At 55.6% G+C, this 13,659-nt stretch overlaps 2 protein-coding genes across 8 annotated transcripts; one reads left to right on the forward strand and one right to left on the reverse strand.

The window, feature by feature from the left end:
• Window positions 1-35: 35 nt before the first annotated feature.
• Window positions 36-7,956, reverse strand: ACD (ACD shelterin complex subunit and telomerase recruitment factor). Of its 7 annotated transcripts, none has more exons than XM_066327689.1 (15): window positions 7,884-7,956; window positions 6,735-6,864; window positions 6,374-6,498; window positions 5,720-5,810; window positions 5,098-5,177; window positions 4,858-4,902; window positions 4,294-4,328; window positions 3,745-3,908; window positions 3,435-3,537; window positions 3,234-3,314; window positions 2,713-2,844; window positions 2,081-2,179; window positions 1,138-1,865; window positions 525-598; window positions 36-353 (listed from the first exon to the last, which is right to left on the reverse strand). In XM_066327689.1, exons 1-15 carry the CDS (start codon window positions 7,940-7,942, stop codon window positions 290-292), a joined length of 2,010 nt encoding a protein of 669 aa, XP_066183786.1. In that variant the 5' UTR covers window positions 7,943-7,956; the 3' UTR covers window positions 36-289. The 7 variants fall into 7 exon arrangements, with proteins under 7 accessions (XP_066183786.1, XP_066183785.1, XP_066183787.1 ...); XM_066327688.1 differs by having other exon boundaries at window positions 3,435-3,540; XM_066327690.1 differs by lacking the exon at window positions 7,884-7,956 and adding an exon at window positions 6,987-7,278 and having other exon boundaries at window positions 3,435-3,540.
• A 3,357-nt stretch (window positions 7,957-11,313) lies between these two features.
• On the forward strand, window positions 11,314-13,657 carry LOC136366555 (C-signal-like). Its single transcript, XM_066327696.1, has 6 exons — window positions 11,314-11,773; window positions 12,067-12,118; window positions 12,324-12,511; window positions 12,776-12,934; window positions 13,029-13,148; window positions 13,450-13,657. The coding sequence occupies exons 1-6, from the start codon at window positions 11,627-11,629 to the stop codon at window positions 13,561-13,563; spliced, it is 780 nt and encodes a 259-aa protein (XP_066183793.1). The 5' UTR covers window positions 11,314-11,626; the 3' UTR covers window positions 13,564-13,657.
• The last annotated feature ends 2 nt before the right edge of the window (window positions 13,658-13,659 follow it).

Consider the following 13,659-nt stretch of genomic DNA (forward strand, 5'->3'; position numbering starts at 1 on the left):
CACCTTTTGTCCCCACTTGCAAGTGGGACAAGGCATTTGGAAAGGATGAAGAGGTAGGAGAGGGATGCTGGCTCACATATAAGCATTCCTGAATTAATGCTTCTCACCCCTCTCAGCACTGAGGGTATTTGCTTTCAACAGGTCATGTGCCAGCACCCCTGGAGCCAGTCCACTCAGCAGTCCTCTGGGGCACAGAGCTTCTGCTGTCCCTACATCCCTCCTCCAACCACTCTTCCCCGTGTTTTAACAGACCCATTGAAGAAATAAAAGAACGAAAGATGGGCTGGGCTCAGGAATCCTCCTCCTCCTCAGCCAGTATCCAGCATGCCCACTTCAGCATTGCCTTTGAGATCCTGAGAAACCAGACAGGAGGAGCCAGGGTGAGAAGAAACCCAGCTGTGGACACACCACTGGGGCAGCTGGTGACAAGGGGTAAGGCAGAGGTTGGGGATTCACTATAGGGATGTGAGTCTCACTGCAGGAACAAGGGCTAGCCACAAGTCCATGGCTGATATGGAACTCACCTGATAGATTGTACCTGCTGGCAGAGCTCAGGGCTTGGTGCCTCATATTGGTACTGGGGTGGTCTCTCCATGAACTACAAAAGCAGAGGGGAAGGTGAGATGGGTCTGCTCCAGCCACAGCACCCAGAGTGCTGCCCCATGCAGCCTGAGAGAACAATAACCCCAGGAAAACACCTAGGATTGAGGTCTTTCCCTCTGCTCTTTTGATCTTCTTTTACCCAGATTGCTAGGAAGATGCTCCAGCAATTGTTTGTTCCTATCCAATTTGTTTAGCTCAGGCTAAACCACATCTTCACCATCCCTGGAGGGATTTAAAGGCCTGTGGATATGGCAGTTGGGGCTATGGTTTGGTGGTGGGCTTGGCAGAGCTGGGGAACGGTTGGACTTCCATCTCATGGGCTCTTTTCCAGCCTAAGTAATTACATGATTCCCTCATGATTCCTCCAGTGTTCCCAGATCCTGCACCATCTACACTGACACCTGCACTCAACTTCTCACCCCCATGAGCCTGGTGAGCCAAGATCCTGGGGATGGACACCAGTGGTGTGGGCACAGAGAGTCTCCCCAGGCACCCCCAGCCCTCAGGGGACCTCACCAGCTGCTTTATATTTACCGGCTCCGGAGCTCTGCACTGCTCCGGCCTGGAGCTGGGCCCAGCTCTTGCAGGGGCTGCTGGCTCTTCCTCCTCCTTCTCTTCCTCTGCCTCCTCAAGCTCCTTTCTATGCTGCAGCAGTGTCTCCTTTCTGCTCTGCTTTGCACCCCGTGCGCTCATGAGCACTGGTCTCTTGCCTGTGCCTCTTCTCCTGCCCCTCGAGGTGCCTGGGGAATGCTGCTGCTGCTCACTGGGGGATGCTGCTGCCTGCTCATCTTCCTCCATCAGCTTCCTCTTGGCACCCACAGTCTCTCCTCCCTTTGTGCTGGCATGAGCCAGTCCAGGCTTCAACACGTCTGGAGAGGAAGCGGTGCCACTGGAGCAGGCCTGCTCCCTGCGAGGAATCCTGCCGGGCGGGGATTGCAAGCTGCTGCTGGGGAAGACTGGAAAAACTGGAGAAAGAGTGGGCAGGGTGGCCTGAGAGCCCCTGGATCCCTGTGGGCCTTGATCAGCACACAGGGCATCCCTGGCTGCCTCTGCAGCTGGTGCTGCCTCACTGGTGTTGATCTCCACCAGACCGGCTCTGCCGTAGGAGTGGAGCAGGGAGGGAGAGGAGGTCTGTACTGGCTCTCCCTGGGAGAAGCCCTCAGGAGAGCCCTGGCTACACACTTCCAGCAGGTCGGTGGTGTTGCTGTCAGCAGCCACATCTTTCTGGGTGGTCAGGGGAGGGTCATGTTGAAAGCTCTTCTCTAGTAAGAGGAAAAACATTGTCAATTTGAGCAGGGGGCTGGTGGTGGTGTCAGGGCTGGAATGATGCAGGTCCAGAGCTGTGGGAACACCACAGCACTGCTTTATGGCCAGGAGAAATCAAGCCAGCATCCAGGGTGAGTTACACCCATTGAGAAGAGAGGAGCTGTCTCCTGCCAGGAAGGCAGGCTGGATGCCCTGGGACATGGGGACTCACCATCTGAAGAGCTTGGGGTCAAAGACAATGAGGGCATTGCATTCCAGGGGTTGTCCAGGGATCCATCCAAGCTATCTGATGAGGTTGGTGATGCAGCACCTGCAATGAAGAAGCTGGAGGGTTGATTTTGGCAAAGAAAGCGGCTGCCCATTCCCTGTGGGTCCCCTGTGCACAAGGTCTCAGAGGGACACGATCCTTGAGGGGAGCTCTGCAGCCTTTTCCAGCCCAAGGGTCTCTCCTTTTCCAGGGAGACCCTTTCCAAGATCTCATACAGCAGGCAGTGGAGAGGCAGACTCTGCCCAGAGAGCAGGCAGGTATGAAGAAGGCCTTCTCCTGCACCCTGCACTATCCAGTTCCTTCCTTCAGCTCCTCTACCTGGAGCTTCTGCAGGTAATTCTGCAGCAAAGCTTGGTGACAGCAAGCCAAGTAAGGTGACACAAACCCATTCTGCTGCTGAGCCAGAGCCAGTAAGGAGCCCATACCAGGGCAGGAGACTCATGCTCAGTCAATGCACCAAAATGAATTCTTCTGCTCCCAGTACAATCAACCAAAGCTGCAGCTTCAAGAAGCTGGAGGATTGGGACCATTCCCTTCCTGTTCAAGGTCTCTCCAAGACCTGGCCACACCAGTACCTCCTCCACTCAATCCAAGGAGATGGGCTGAGCCAACTGTAGAGGAAACTAAAGGCTGGATGGGATCTGGAGCGTTCATAGAAGGCCATGAGGACGATCCAAGGGCTGGAGCACCTCTGCTATGGAGACAGGCTGAGAGAGTGGGGTTATTCAGCTTGGAGAATAGAAAGCTCCAGGGAGACCTTAGAGAACCTTCCAGTATCTAAAGAGGCTCCAAAAAGGCTGGAGAAGGACTTCAGACAAGGCCAAGGAGCACCAGAACAAAGAGGAATGGCTTCACACTTACAGAGGGCAGGTGAGATTAGATATTTGTAAGAAATTCTTCCCTGTGAGGGTGGGGGGGCCCTGGCACAGGTTGCCCAGTGAAGCTGTGGCTGGCTCATGCTTGAAAGTTGGACAGGGCTTGAAGCAATCTGGTCTAGTGGAATGTGTCCCTGCTCATGGCAGGGACTGGGGCTAGATAGTATTTAAGGTCCATTTCAAGACAAATCATTCTAGGATCTGGAGATCCTGCCACTCACAGCTGGTTTGGGATATAACACTCGGGTCTCCTGGCACTGTCCTGTCATCACTACTCTTTCCAGGAGCTGCTTGGCTTGTATCTGCAATGAAACAGGCACTGTTGGTCCTATCTCCAGCATGAGGCACACCCAGAACAAAGGAAGTCTTCTCCCCACCCTAAGAGCCCCTCATTTCACATGCCTGTGTGCTGCACTGCCTACCTGTGTACCCTGCAGATGCTGCCTCTGAAGAATCACAAACAACTGCCTCCTCCTCAGGAGGGATCACCAGGGCACTGACTGGGACCATGAAAATGTCCTCACCCTGCTGAAATGAGACACATGACAGGGTTTTTGCTGGGCAATCCCTCTCCAGATGCAAGACCCCAACTGTACCTGTCAATCCACCACCATCTCCCTCCCCAGCAAACCTCCAGCTCTGCCCACTGTCCTACCCCTTCCTTCTCCCACCCACCAGAGGACCCCAAACTGTCACAGCCCTGTCTCAGCTGGTCCCAGCAGACAGACTGACCTCCTTCTTGCGCTCTGCCTCCCACTGGGTGATGGGAACCTTGTCCTCCACTGCTGCTGGCTTCTCCTTTGATTTCCATAAATCCAAGCATTCCTCCGCATTTTCCTTCAGAATCTCCAGCTGGTTCTGTCCAATGGCATCAATCAGCTGAGAGACAGAGGGCTCTGGAGCAAGAACACAGAGACATCAATGGAGGAGACAGCTGAACTCAGGCAAGCCTCACTTGCTAATATTTTTACCCTGCTGCATGACTTGGTGACTGTCATGACACTGAAACCTGTGGGAACACCTAAAATTCAGCATTTCCTTTGCTTCTAGAAACTATCTTTCCTTTCTTCACACATCCTGGACCAGCAGCATGAGCACAGGCATGCAATGTCCCACTCTGCTTTAGCTGTCAGCACTCTCTCTTCCTACTTTGGGCTTAGCAACATATGCTTTTGAGATCTGACCAGGTTTGTGCTACCTCTGCATAACATGGACCAAGCTGAGGAAAACCAGGGCACCCCCATGCAGTCAGAGCATTGCACGCCCCCCACAACCCTTTACCTGAGCTGGGAGCATTCCTCACAGCAAGATTCCTCCTGTAATGACCAAGAATACAAAGCCAGGTTAGTGCTGGGACACACACAGCTCTTGGTCACAGATCAAGCACCCTGGATTGGAAGCAGCAGCTTGTGAAAGTAGTGGATCCCTCACTGGGTGCTGATCTGGCCACTGGCCAATTGCTCAGTATGCTAGGAATAGCCATCAGGGAGCCTCACCCCTGGAGATGGACTGATGGAAGGCCCTGAGGATCTCCAGTATTGGATCTCCAAGGATGAAGAATGAGCTGTGCAGGGCTCACCCACGCAGCTGTGCTGCCCACCACTGGCAGGAACAAGCTCCCAACAGGTGTTTCCTCCCAGCTCAGAGGAAGAGGCTGGCAACGTGCCCCAAAATTTCATTTTTCATGGTCTACTCAACTCTGTCATATTCCAGAACAAGGAGTCACACAGGTTAACCAGGAGCTGCCACAACCTGTGCCAGCCCTTGTCAGTCTGTTCTAACCCCAGTCTGAGGTTGCACGCTCTCATCAAGGTGACTGGATACATCCCACAGCCCCATACTTACTGCCAGAGCTCCTTTATCTTCTTCAACACAGAGGGGTCCTGGTTCCTGCAGCAAGAGAGAAGCCAGTTACTGATTCCCTCCAAATCCTCATCTCCCTTCTCCCTTGCCTTGGAGACAATCCCTTTTTCAAAAGGGATTGCCACAAGCAGGTCACATCAGGACTCCCAGGGTCAGTGCTGCTGTGGGGAAGATGAAGTCCCCCTGAGCACAGCCTCCACCCACCCATCCCATGGGCCATACCCATCCGATGATTCCATCCTCTGCCTCTGCATGGGCAGCACGATGAACTGCTGGGCCGTGAGGTAAAACTCGCAGTCCTCCTGTGGGGAGAACAGAGCCTGTAAGGCACCTCTGAGTCCCACCTCTGCCCCTGCCTCCCCTGGGGCCAGCCAGCACTCCCACACACACTCCAGCTCTGCCACCAACCCTCCAGTCCAACAGAAGGTCCCCTCAAAAAAGGACAACCCCCCTTCAAAGGGGAGTTTGTATCCTCCTGTGTCAGCTTATGCCTCTGCAGGAGCCACACGCCAGGGTGGGCCAGCCCAGGGGAGTCTGTGGGGACACCTCTGAACCCCAGCAAGGGGACAGTGCACTGCTCTGCCACCAGACCATGCAGGCCTTCTGCAGCTGCCCAACAGGCAGCGGTGACAGGCAGGTGACCCTGGGGAAGATGCACTCCATCCCCAGCGAGGGCTCATCCCTACTCAGGTCAGCTGCCACAGACCCCACAGGAGCTGCAGATGAAAATGAAAGGCCACCCATCACCTGCCTTCAGCTCCTGAGAGCAGCTGGAGGCAGGCAAGAGTGTAGGAAGCACAGCAAGGAAACTGAACAGGCTGCTTCCACTCCTCAGAGCACTTACCAGCCTGGCCTCGTCCTGAAAACACACCGTGTACTTCTGCAGGACGATAATTCTGCAATTAAGGCTGGAGAGCCTGAGCTGCAGGTGGGCACTGGAAAAGGAGCAGAGCAGGAATGCCTTGAAGAACGGAGCCAGAACCCCCCTGACACACAGTGGGGCTCCCAAAAGAGCTCTGCCAACCACATCAGGGCACTCTGGAACATGTCTCAGCATGAGCAGCAGGCGCCAAGGGTTCTTTATTCCTCAGTAATTCCTGCCTAAGAGCAGCTTCTTCCTGCTGCTTATCCATGGCTCTGCTACCAGCACTCCAACAGTTTAAGGGTGTCCAAATAGGGAAATGGAAAAAAGTACTGAAGGAGCAGCCCAGACTACCATAGTTAATACTCTGGCTTCTTCCACAAAACCCAAGGGCTCTACAGCCCTTTCTAATGGCATCACAGCTTCTGCCATGGATCCCTGCCCATCCCAACCAGAAGACACAGGAGCAAGGGCATTCCAGCTCTCTTCTCTTAGCAGCTCTTTCACACCAACTTCCCACCCTGAGGTTGTTATAGCTTAACACAACCTGAAACAACACCAGGCAGGAGCCCCAGCTCCTCACAGCAGCTGTGGAGAACTGCTGTCCCAGCCATGCCAAGTCACGGTGCAACCCACTTTTCCTCTGCCTGCAGAGCTTCAGATGTAATGACCACACGGATGTAGCAGGATCCATCAGAGACCTGCACCACAGCATCCTGGAGGACCCCAGGCTGGCCAGCAGCAGCTGAGTCACTCAAAACCTGTCAAGAGATTGGAGAAGGGAAAAAAAGAACTCTTACTCATAGACCTAGAACAAGTTTCACAGGGAGGTGGTCACAACACCAAGCTTTTCCTGCTCAAAAGAAAGTTAAAATCAGATACGTTGAGGAAGAGTTGCACATCCACAGCCACCAAACTGGGAACCACTGTGCACTTCCCAGAGTTTAGATTTCAAAGGCTGTTGGAGCACTTTGGAACAGTCCCTCTGGGTACCTACCCGTACCACCTGCCCAGCCAGGAAGTTCTCACGCTCTTCCAGTTGCTCATAATTCACCAAGAGGTCAGCAATCCATGGCTCCAAGACGTAGAGTTTGGGAGAAGCCACATTCTTGTCCACACATACAAGACTACGTGAGAAGAGACAAGACACTAAGTCATATGCAGTGCTCCATCACCCTGGGAAGGGTTTTGCACCCCAAGCACAGCCACAAACCCAGGAGATTACTCAAATCCACCCAAGTGCACCCACTTCTCTGCAAGGACCCATCCCAAGGGCATTGTGCTGTGGAAGCCACGCTGCTGGGGGCACACAGGTCGTGCTGCATCCTGCTCGGACAGTGGAGGGGCACACTTGCAGCTCTGGAGTATGTCCGGCCTTCTGCAGGACAGGACATTTATTTCTACCTCTTTCCATATTGTTTATTAACACCCAATAACTATTTTCCTGGGACCAAGTCTTAACTGTAACTGTCTGAAATGTGAAAGGGAGAAGAACTGGGGACAGGCAGGGGTTGGGGACACGCGGAGCTGGGACAGACGCAGTTGGGGACAGGAAGAGGCAGAGGACATGCAGGGAATGAGGGCAGGTGGAGGCTGGACCAGGCGGCGGCTGAGGACATGCAGGGGATGAGGGCAGGCAGGGGATGAGGGCAGGCGGGGGGATGAGGGCAGGCGGGGGATGAGGGCAGGCGGGGGATGAGGGCAGGCAGGGGATGAGGACGTGCAGGGGATGGGGACATGCAGGGGATGAGGGCAGGCGGAGGCTGGACCAGGCGGGACTGGGAGAGGCGGCGGCCGAGGGCAGGCGGGGGATGAGGACATGCAGGGGATGAGGGCAGGCGGGGGGATGAGGGCAGGCGGGGGGATGAGGGCAGGCGGGGGGATGAGGGCAGGCGGGGGATGAGGGCAGGCGGGGGATGAGGGCAGGCGGGGGATGAGGACAGGCAGGGGCTGAGGACGTGCAGGGGATGAGGACGTGCAGGGGATGGGGACATGCAGGGGATGAGGGCAGGCGGAGGCTGGACCAGGCGGGACTGGGAGAGGCGGCGGCCGAGGGCAGGCGGGGGATGAGGACAGGCGGAGGCTGGGCCAGGCGCTGAGGGCAGGCAGGGCAGGCAGGGCTGACCCCCCTCCCGGCCCCCCTCACCGCTCCCCCGCCGCCAGCCCCGGGCTCGCCCCGCTCGGCGGAGCAGCGGCCGCCGCCATGGCCGCGGGGCCCGGAACAGGAAGCGGGGATGGCAGTTCCGGGGCGGGGCGGGCGGAGGGGTCCGGCCGGGCCCGGCGCCGCCGGCGCGGGGGTCGGGCCCGGCTCCCGGCCCTCCCCATCCCCACCCCAGGGTTCATCTCGCCCCAGTCCCCATCCTTATCCCCGCCCTAGCCCTGTGCCCAGCTCCGGCGCTTTTCCTGGGTATACGCGTCCTTTTCTAGAAGAGAAGGATATGCGGAGATCTTGGAGGCATTTCCAGTACCTAAAGGGGTTACAGGAGAGCTAGAGAGGGCCTTTGGAAAATGCCGTGGAGTGATAAAATAAGGGGGAATGGCTTCAAACTGAAGAAAGGGCAGGTTTAGATTAGATGCGAGGAGGAAATTCTTCCCTGATAGTGGGATGAGTCACTGGCACAGGTTGCCCACAGAAGCTGAGGCTGCCCCATCCCTGGAAATGTTCAAGGGCAGGTTGGACGGGGCTCTGAGTTAAGGGAAGGTGACCCTGCCCACGGCGGGGTGTTGGAATATCAGGTCCTTTCCAACCCCAGTCATTCCAGGATTCCCCATGTTTTGGCCAACTCTCTAGTACAGTTTGATATTCAGTGGTTCGCACATGATGCCAAACCATCTCTGGAGCTCTACCTTGTTTTTATTGTCTTTTAGTTTTGGCTCCAGCTCCAGGTAATCCTAGGGTCTCCCCAGATGGTTGCCCATGGAAAGATGCATCCTGCCACAACAGCCTTGCCCATCCTTTGTCTCATCTCAAGGTATTAAAGCCACTTGGTCAAACCTGTCAAGCAACCTGAGAAATGTTCTGGCTGAAGGGATAGCAAATTCCTCCCCTCACCCAGTTCAGTTATGAGTTGGGGCAGTCAGTGCCTTTTCATCCCTGTGCCAGAGGCTGTGTTCCATCAGTGGACTGACGCTGAGGGCATTGAAATGGCATGGCAAGATGGATATAACTGTCACACTATATTTGTTTGCATGGCCAGGTATTGGGGGGAGAGGGGGGAAGTCTTCAGGGGTAGCTTCTGTGGGAAGCTGCCAGGAGCCTCCTCCATGTCCAGCAGAGCCAGTGCCAGACAGCTCCAGGATGGACAAAGGACATTTTTCTGGCAGAGGCCAAACCCTTCAGCCACAGTGGTAACGCTTCTGTGATATTCAATGTATTCAAGAAGATAACAAAAAAGTTATTGTGCAGATGTAATTGCAGCCAGGGAAGAGTGGATTGAGAATATGTGAGGGGAATAGCTCTGCAGACACCAAGGTCAGTGCAGAAGGAGGGGGAAGAGGTGCTCCAGGCACTGGAGCTGAGATTCTCTTGCAGCCCATGGTGCAGATCATGGTGAGGCAGCTGTGCCCCTGAAGCCCATGGAGAGCGTGGAAATGCAGAGATCTACCTGCAGCCCCTGGAGGAGCCCATGCAGGAGCAGTTGGATACCTGAGAAGAGGCAGTGAACCTGTGGGAATCCCATGCTGGAGCAGGGTCCTGGCAGGAACCTGCAGTCTCATGGAGAGAGGAGCCCAGGCTGAGGCAGGCTTTCTGGTAGAACTTGTGATCCTGTGGAGGACCCAAGCTGAAGCAAGCTGTGCCTGAAGGACTGCACCCCAAGGAAGAGTGATCCATGTTGCAGCAGTTTGTGGAGACTTTTACCCATGAGATGGATTCACGTTGGAGGAGTTCATGGAGATCTGTCTCCCATGGGAGGGCCCCCATGCTGGAGCAGGGGAAGGACTCCAACTCTTCTTCCTGAGTAGCAGCAGGGCACACGTGACGAACTGGCTATAACCCCCATTCCCTGCCTCCCTGCACTGCTGTGCAGGAGGAGGTAGATCTGGGAAGAAGGGAGTGGTGGAGAGAAGGTGTTTTTAAGATTTATCTTACTTCTCATTATCCTGCTCTGACTTTGTTAGTAACAAATTCAGTTAATACCCCCAGTTTGAGTCTGTTTTGCCTGTGATGGTATTTGGTGAGTGATCTCTCCTGGACCTTATCTCAACCCATGAACCTTTGTTATACTTTTTCTCTCCCCTGTCTAGTTGTAGAGGGAAGTGATAGAGTGGCTTTGGTGGATGCTGGGCATCCAGCCAGAGTCAAGTCACCACACATAGAAGAGTAGGCAGCAAGGTTTGCTCTTACAGACTAAAGCTGATTTATTTGGAAAGGTTGCATTTGGATGGAGGATCAGATCTCCTGAACATGACAGCTCATCACTGTCCAGTTGCAAAGATCCTTGGAGCAGCATCTCCAGCTGGAGCAGGAGAGGTTCCACAAGCTTATGCCCCCTAGTCCTGCTCAATCACATCCTGTATAAGTCGTTATTAATTACTTTAAACTATCTACACAATATCTCTGAACTCTCCTAAATGTGTACATTCCACTGTTGCAAATGGTCTGTGCAGTTTGGGTGATGCTGCAGCAGGAACCAGCTGGGGAGGCCATGGGATCATAGAATCAGAGAATCATTTAGATTGGAAAAGACCCCTAAGACCACCAAGTTCAATCCATCCATCATCCATAGGACACCCAGCTCCTCCCTGCAGTGTGGGGACACATGGAAACATGCACATTGTTGTTCATTGACTTTAGGTGCAACAGGAGCTCCTGGGGGATGATTCTATGGTTTGGTGATCCTCAGGCCCGTCCCGAAGCTCCTGAATCCACCAGTCAGATGCTTCCCTGGGAGTTCAGTCCATCAACTGGTTCAGTCTCTACTGCAGGAAAGAGCTGGGGAGTACCTGGACCACCCTGGGGCTGGATGTTCACCTGCAGTGCATGTGCTTGGGCACAGGCCTGGCTCCCAGACACACCAAAGTCACACCCAGGGGCAAAACTGGATTTTATCGCAGGATCACAGACTCATAGTTTGGGCTGGAAGGGACATTAAAGACTGTAGTTCCAACCCCCCTGCACAAGCAGGGACACCTTACACTAGACCCGGTTGCTCATAAGCCCATGCAGCCTGTCCATGAACACTTCCAGGGATGGGGCAGGGATTATCCTTCTATCACACTTAAATATTACAGGTGCTGTTAGAGCAGACTCTGAGGAAAGGGGTCACTCTGGTCAGCCCTGGAGTGTTTTTCCCAGTGGTCCTGGAGGGTTTCTAGGTTTCTCAGTCTGTTCTTGTGGCCAAGGAACACTTGTCTGTCCTGGCTGCTCTGTCCTCAAGTCCTCAAGGGACATTTGCCTGTCCTGACTGCTCCATCCCCTGCCCTGGCTTTGGCATTGCAGAAACTAAGGCCAACAAACTGCACTATGCAGAGTCAGCGTGTCCAGCCTCGCCTGCCTGACCTTGGGTGAGGGGAGGGACAGTCCTGGGATCCCAAGAGGGAGGGAGGTGGTGAGAGTGTCACGGTGCAAGGACAGGGATAGTGCTGGCCCTGAAAACCAAAAGCCTCAGGTTTGGTAGAGCAGGGAAAGTACATAAAGCAGCACTCCAGACACCTAGCTCAGGGCATTCCCTGCCTAGGCAGGACACTTGGCTCCCTTTGCATCATTCCACAGCCACCAGGAAAAGTGGATCATGGGTATGGACCAGAGCCAAGAGATTGAGGTGCAGGCAGAGAATTGCTGAGAGCCACGAGCTGATGCAAGTCCTCATGGGAACATGCGAGATAACCAAGTAGCAAAAGGCACAGGCAGAGTCCAGGCGAGAGCAGTACAGCCACAGGCAGAGCAGCATGGCAGGGCTCCACGTCCGCTCCCTTCTGGTGACTGGGGCCAACCGAGGCATCGGCCTGGGGCTCGTCCAGCATTTCCTGAGGATGCCAAAACCACCACAGTGGATCTTTGCAACCTGTCGGGACCCCAAGGGACAGAGAGCACAGGTGAGACTGGGCAGGGGGAGACTGGATCAGGAATGGTGTTTATAAGGGGCTGGAGCTACAGTCAGGCACCTGCAGCACAGGTCAGCTGGCTTGGAGCACCACAGGACCAGTTTTGCATGGGATATGTGGAGGGAAGAATAGCATTTATAGAAGGCACAGTGTGGTGTGGCAGCTCGAGCAGGTGTTGGACACAAAGTGGTGCAGGGACAGAGATGGAGTGGCATGGGCTTTGCCTGGGAAAGGCTGAGCCTATGCACATCCCCTCCATGCCTACACAGTGCCCTCTCTTTCAGGAGTTACGGAATTTGGCTTCCAAGCACCCCAACGTCATCATCATCCCGCTCGGTAGGTGCCCCGAGGTGGGGACCCTTTGTCCCAGTTCCTCTGGCGAGTGCCCAGGCTGGGCACACCCTGGGAGCCCTGTGCTGGGAGGGAGCTGTGCCAGAGGGCTGGTGCCTGCAGGGCCATTGGGCACTGCCCCCTCTGGGGAAACAGAGGGGACTCCACCATGGGGACACGGGCTCTGACCTGCCCTGTGTCGGCTCTGCAGAGGTCTCTGACCCCACCAGCATCAAGGCAGCTGCAGCCAAGGTTGCGGAGCACCTGGGGGGCTCTGGGCTCAACCTCCTCATCAACAATGCTGGAATTGTGAAGCTGAACACACTTGATACTGAGACACTGGAGGACATGAGAGAGATTTACACCACCAACACAATCGGGCCCCTGCTGGTGGGCCAGGTGAGACCCTCACCCGAGCTGGGCTGTCCTGGGGGAACATGAAGGGCTGGTGGCAGGGGATCCTGCCTCCACTCTGGTTACCTGTGGGCTCTCAGTTGATAAACAGCTCATGGAGCCATGGACTGGAGCTCGGGAACTGGAGCCTGGCAGGGAAGAGGAGGGAGGATGCCCCAGTGCTGGTGTCAATGTTCTGCCTGTGGAAGGGGCTTCTCCCCTGCCCTGTGCCCTGTCTGTGTGTACTCCTGCCCCTCTCTCTCCACCCAGGCGTTTTTGCCCTTGCTGAAGAAGGCTGCCCAGGGGAGCCCAGGCTCAGGGCTGAGCTGCAGCAAGGCTGCCATCGTCAATATGTCTAGCATTGGCGGCTCCATCGCTTCTTTGTTCGGTTGGGAGCTGATGCAAGTCACCTCCTACCGCTGCAGCAAGGTACAGTCACACTTCTGCTTCCCCTATCCAGCTTTGGATCCCTTTGCAGCCTCCCTTCCCCTCCCACCGCCATCCCCTCCCTGTGTCCCCACAGGCTGCTCTGAACATGCTGAGCAAGTGCCAGTCCCTGGCGTACAAGGAGCACGGCATCCTCTGCGTCGCTCTCCACCCCGGCTGGGTGCAAACTGACATGGGCAGCTCTGCTGGACACACGGTAGGAATTCCCCTGAGGCGGGGCCATCAGAGCTCCTGTGCTGATTTCCCCTGTGTGGGAGTTGCTGTCCTGAGCCTCTGTCAATGGGTCCCCTGCCTGCCCAGTCGCTGCTGGGGCAGCTTCCCCTGTCCTGGTCCTGGGTGCTGGGTGTCCCCAACCCCTCAGTTCCAGTCTCAGTCCCTTCCCTTGGGCTTGTCAGCTTCCCCTTTGCCGTGGATCGGCTCTTTGCCCTGGCTCCAGCTGCTCCAGGGCCCTCAGCCAGGCCTTGGGCATGGGCTGCATCTCCCCCTGTGCCCCACAGCCCCCCACGACAGTGGATGACAGCGTGCAAGGGATGCTGAAGGTCCTCTCCTCCCTGTCTGAGAAGGAGACCGGTGCCTTCCTGGACTGGGAAGGGAAGGTCATACCCTGGTGAGACACCACTTCAGGGTCCTGACAGCCAGAAGACACCCTGTGCCACTGCTCCCATGGTTCCCATACCCTCAATAAATTCCTGCCGAGTGCTTACAGC

The sequence above is a fragment of the Sylvia atricapilla genome, chromosome 12 (genome assembly GCF_009819655.1).
Source record: "Sylvia atricapilla isolate bSylAtr1 chromosome 12, bSylAtr1.pri, whole genome shotgun sequence".
Classification (NCBI taxonomy): domain Eukaryota; kingdom Metazoa; phylum Chordata; class Aves; order Passeriformes; family Sylviidae; genus Sylvia; species Sylvia atricapilla.

What these genes read in the sequence shown, in the direction of transcription:
- LOC136366555 (XM_066327696.1), top strand. Translation starts at nt 11,627, where the DNA reads ATGGCAGGGCTCCACGTCCGCTCCCTTCTGGTGACTGGGGCCAACCGA. An exon ending in GGCCCCTGCTGGTGGGCCAG is followed by an intron (nt 12,512 to 12,775) that starts GTGAGACCCTCA and finishes CTCTCCACCCAG; the next exon opens with GCGTTTTTGCCCTTGCTGAA. An exon ending in GCAGCTCTGCTGGACACACG is followed by an intron (nt 13,149 to 13,449) that starts GTAGGAATTCCC and finishes TGTGCCCCACAG; the next exon opens with CCCCCCACGACAGTGGATGA.
- ACD (XM_066327688.1), bottom strand. Translation starts at nt 7,942, where the DNA reads ATGGCGGCGGCCGCTGCTCCGCCGAGCGGGGCGAGCCCGGGGCTGGCG. An exon ending in AGGATGGAATCATCGGATGG is followed by an intron (nt 4,903 to 5,097) that starts GTATGGCCCATG and finishes CTCTTGCTGCAG; the next exon opens with GAACCAGGACCCCTCTGTGT. An exon ending in CCTTGGATTGAGTGGAGGAG is followed by an intron (nt 2,180 to 2,712) that starts GTACTGGTGTGG and finishes TCTTCATTGCAG; the next exon opens with GTGCTGCATCACCAACCTCA.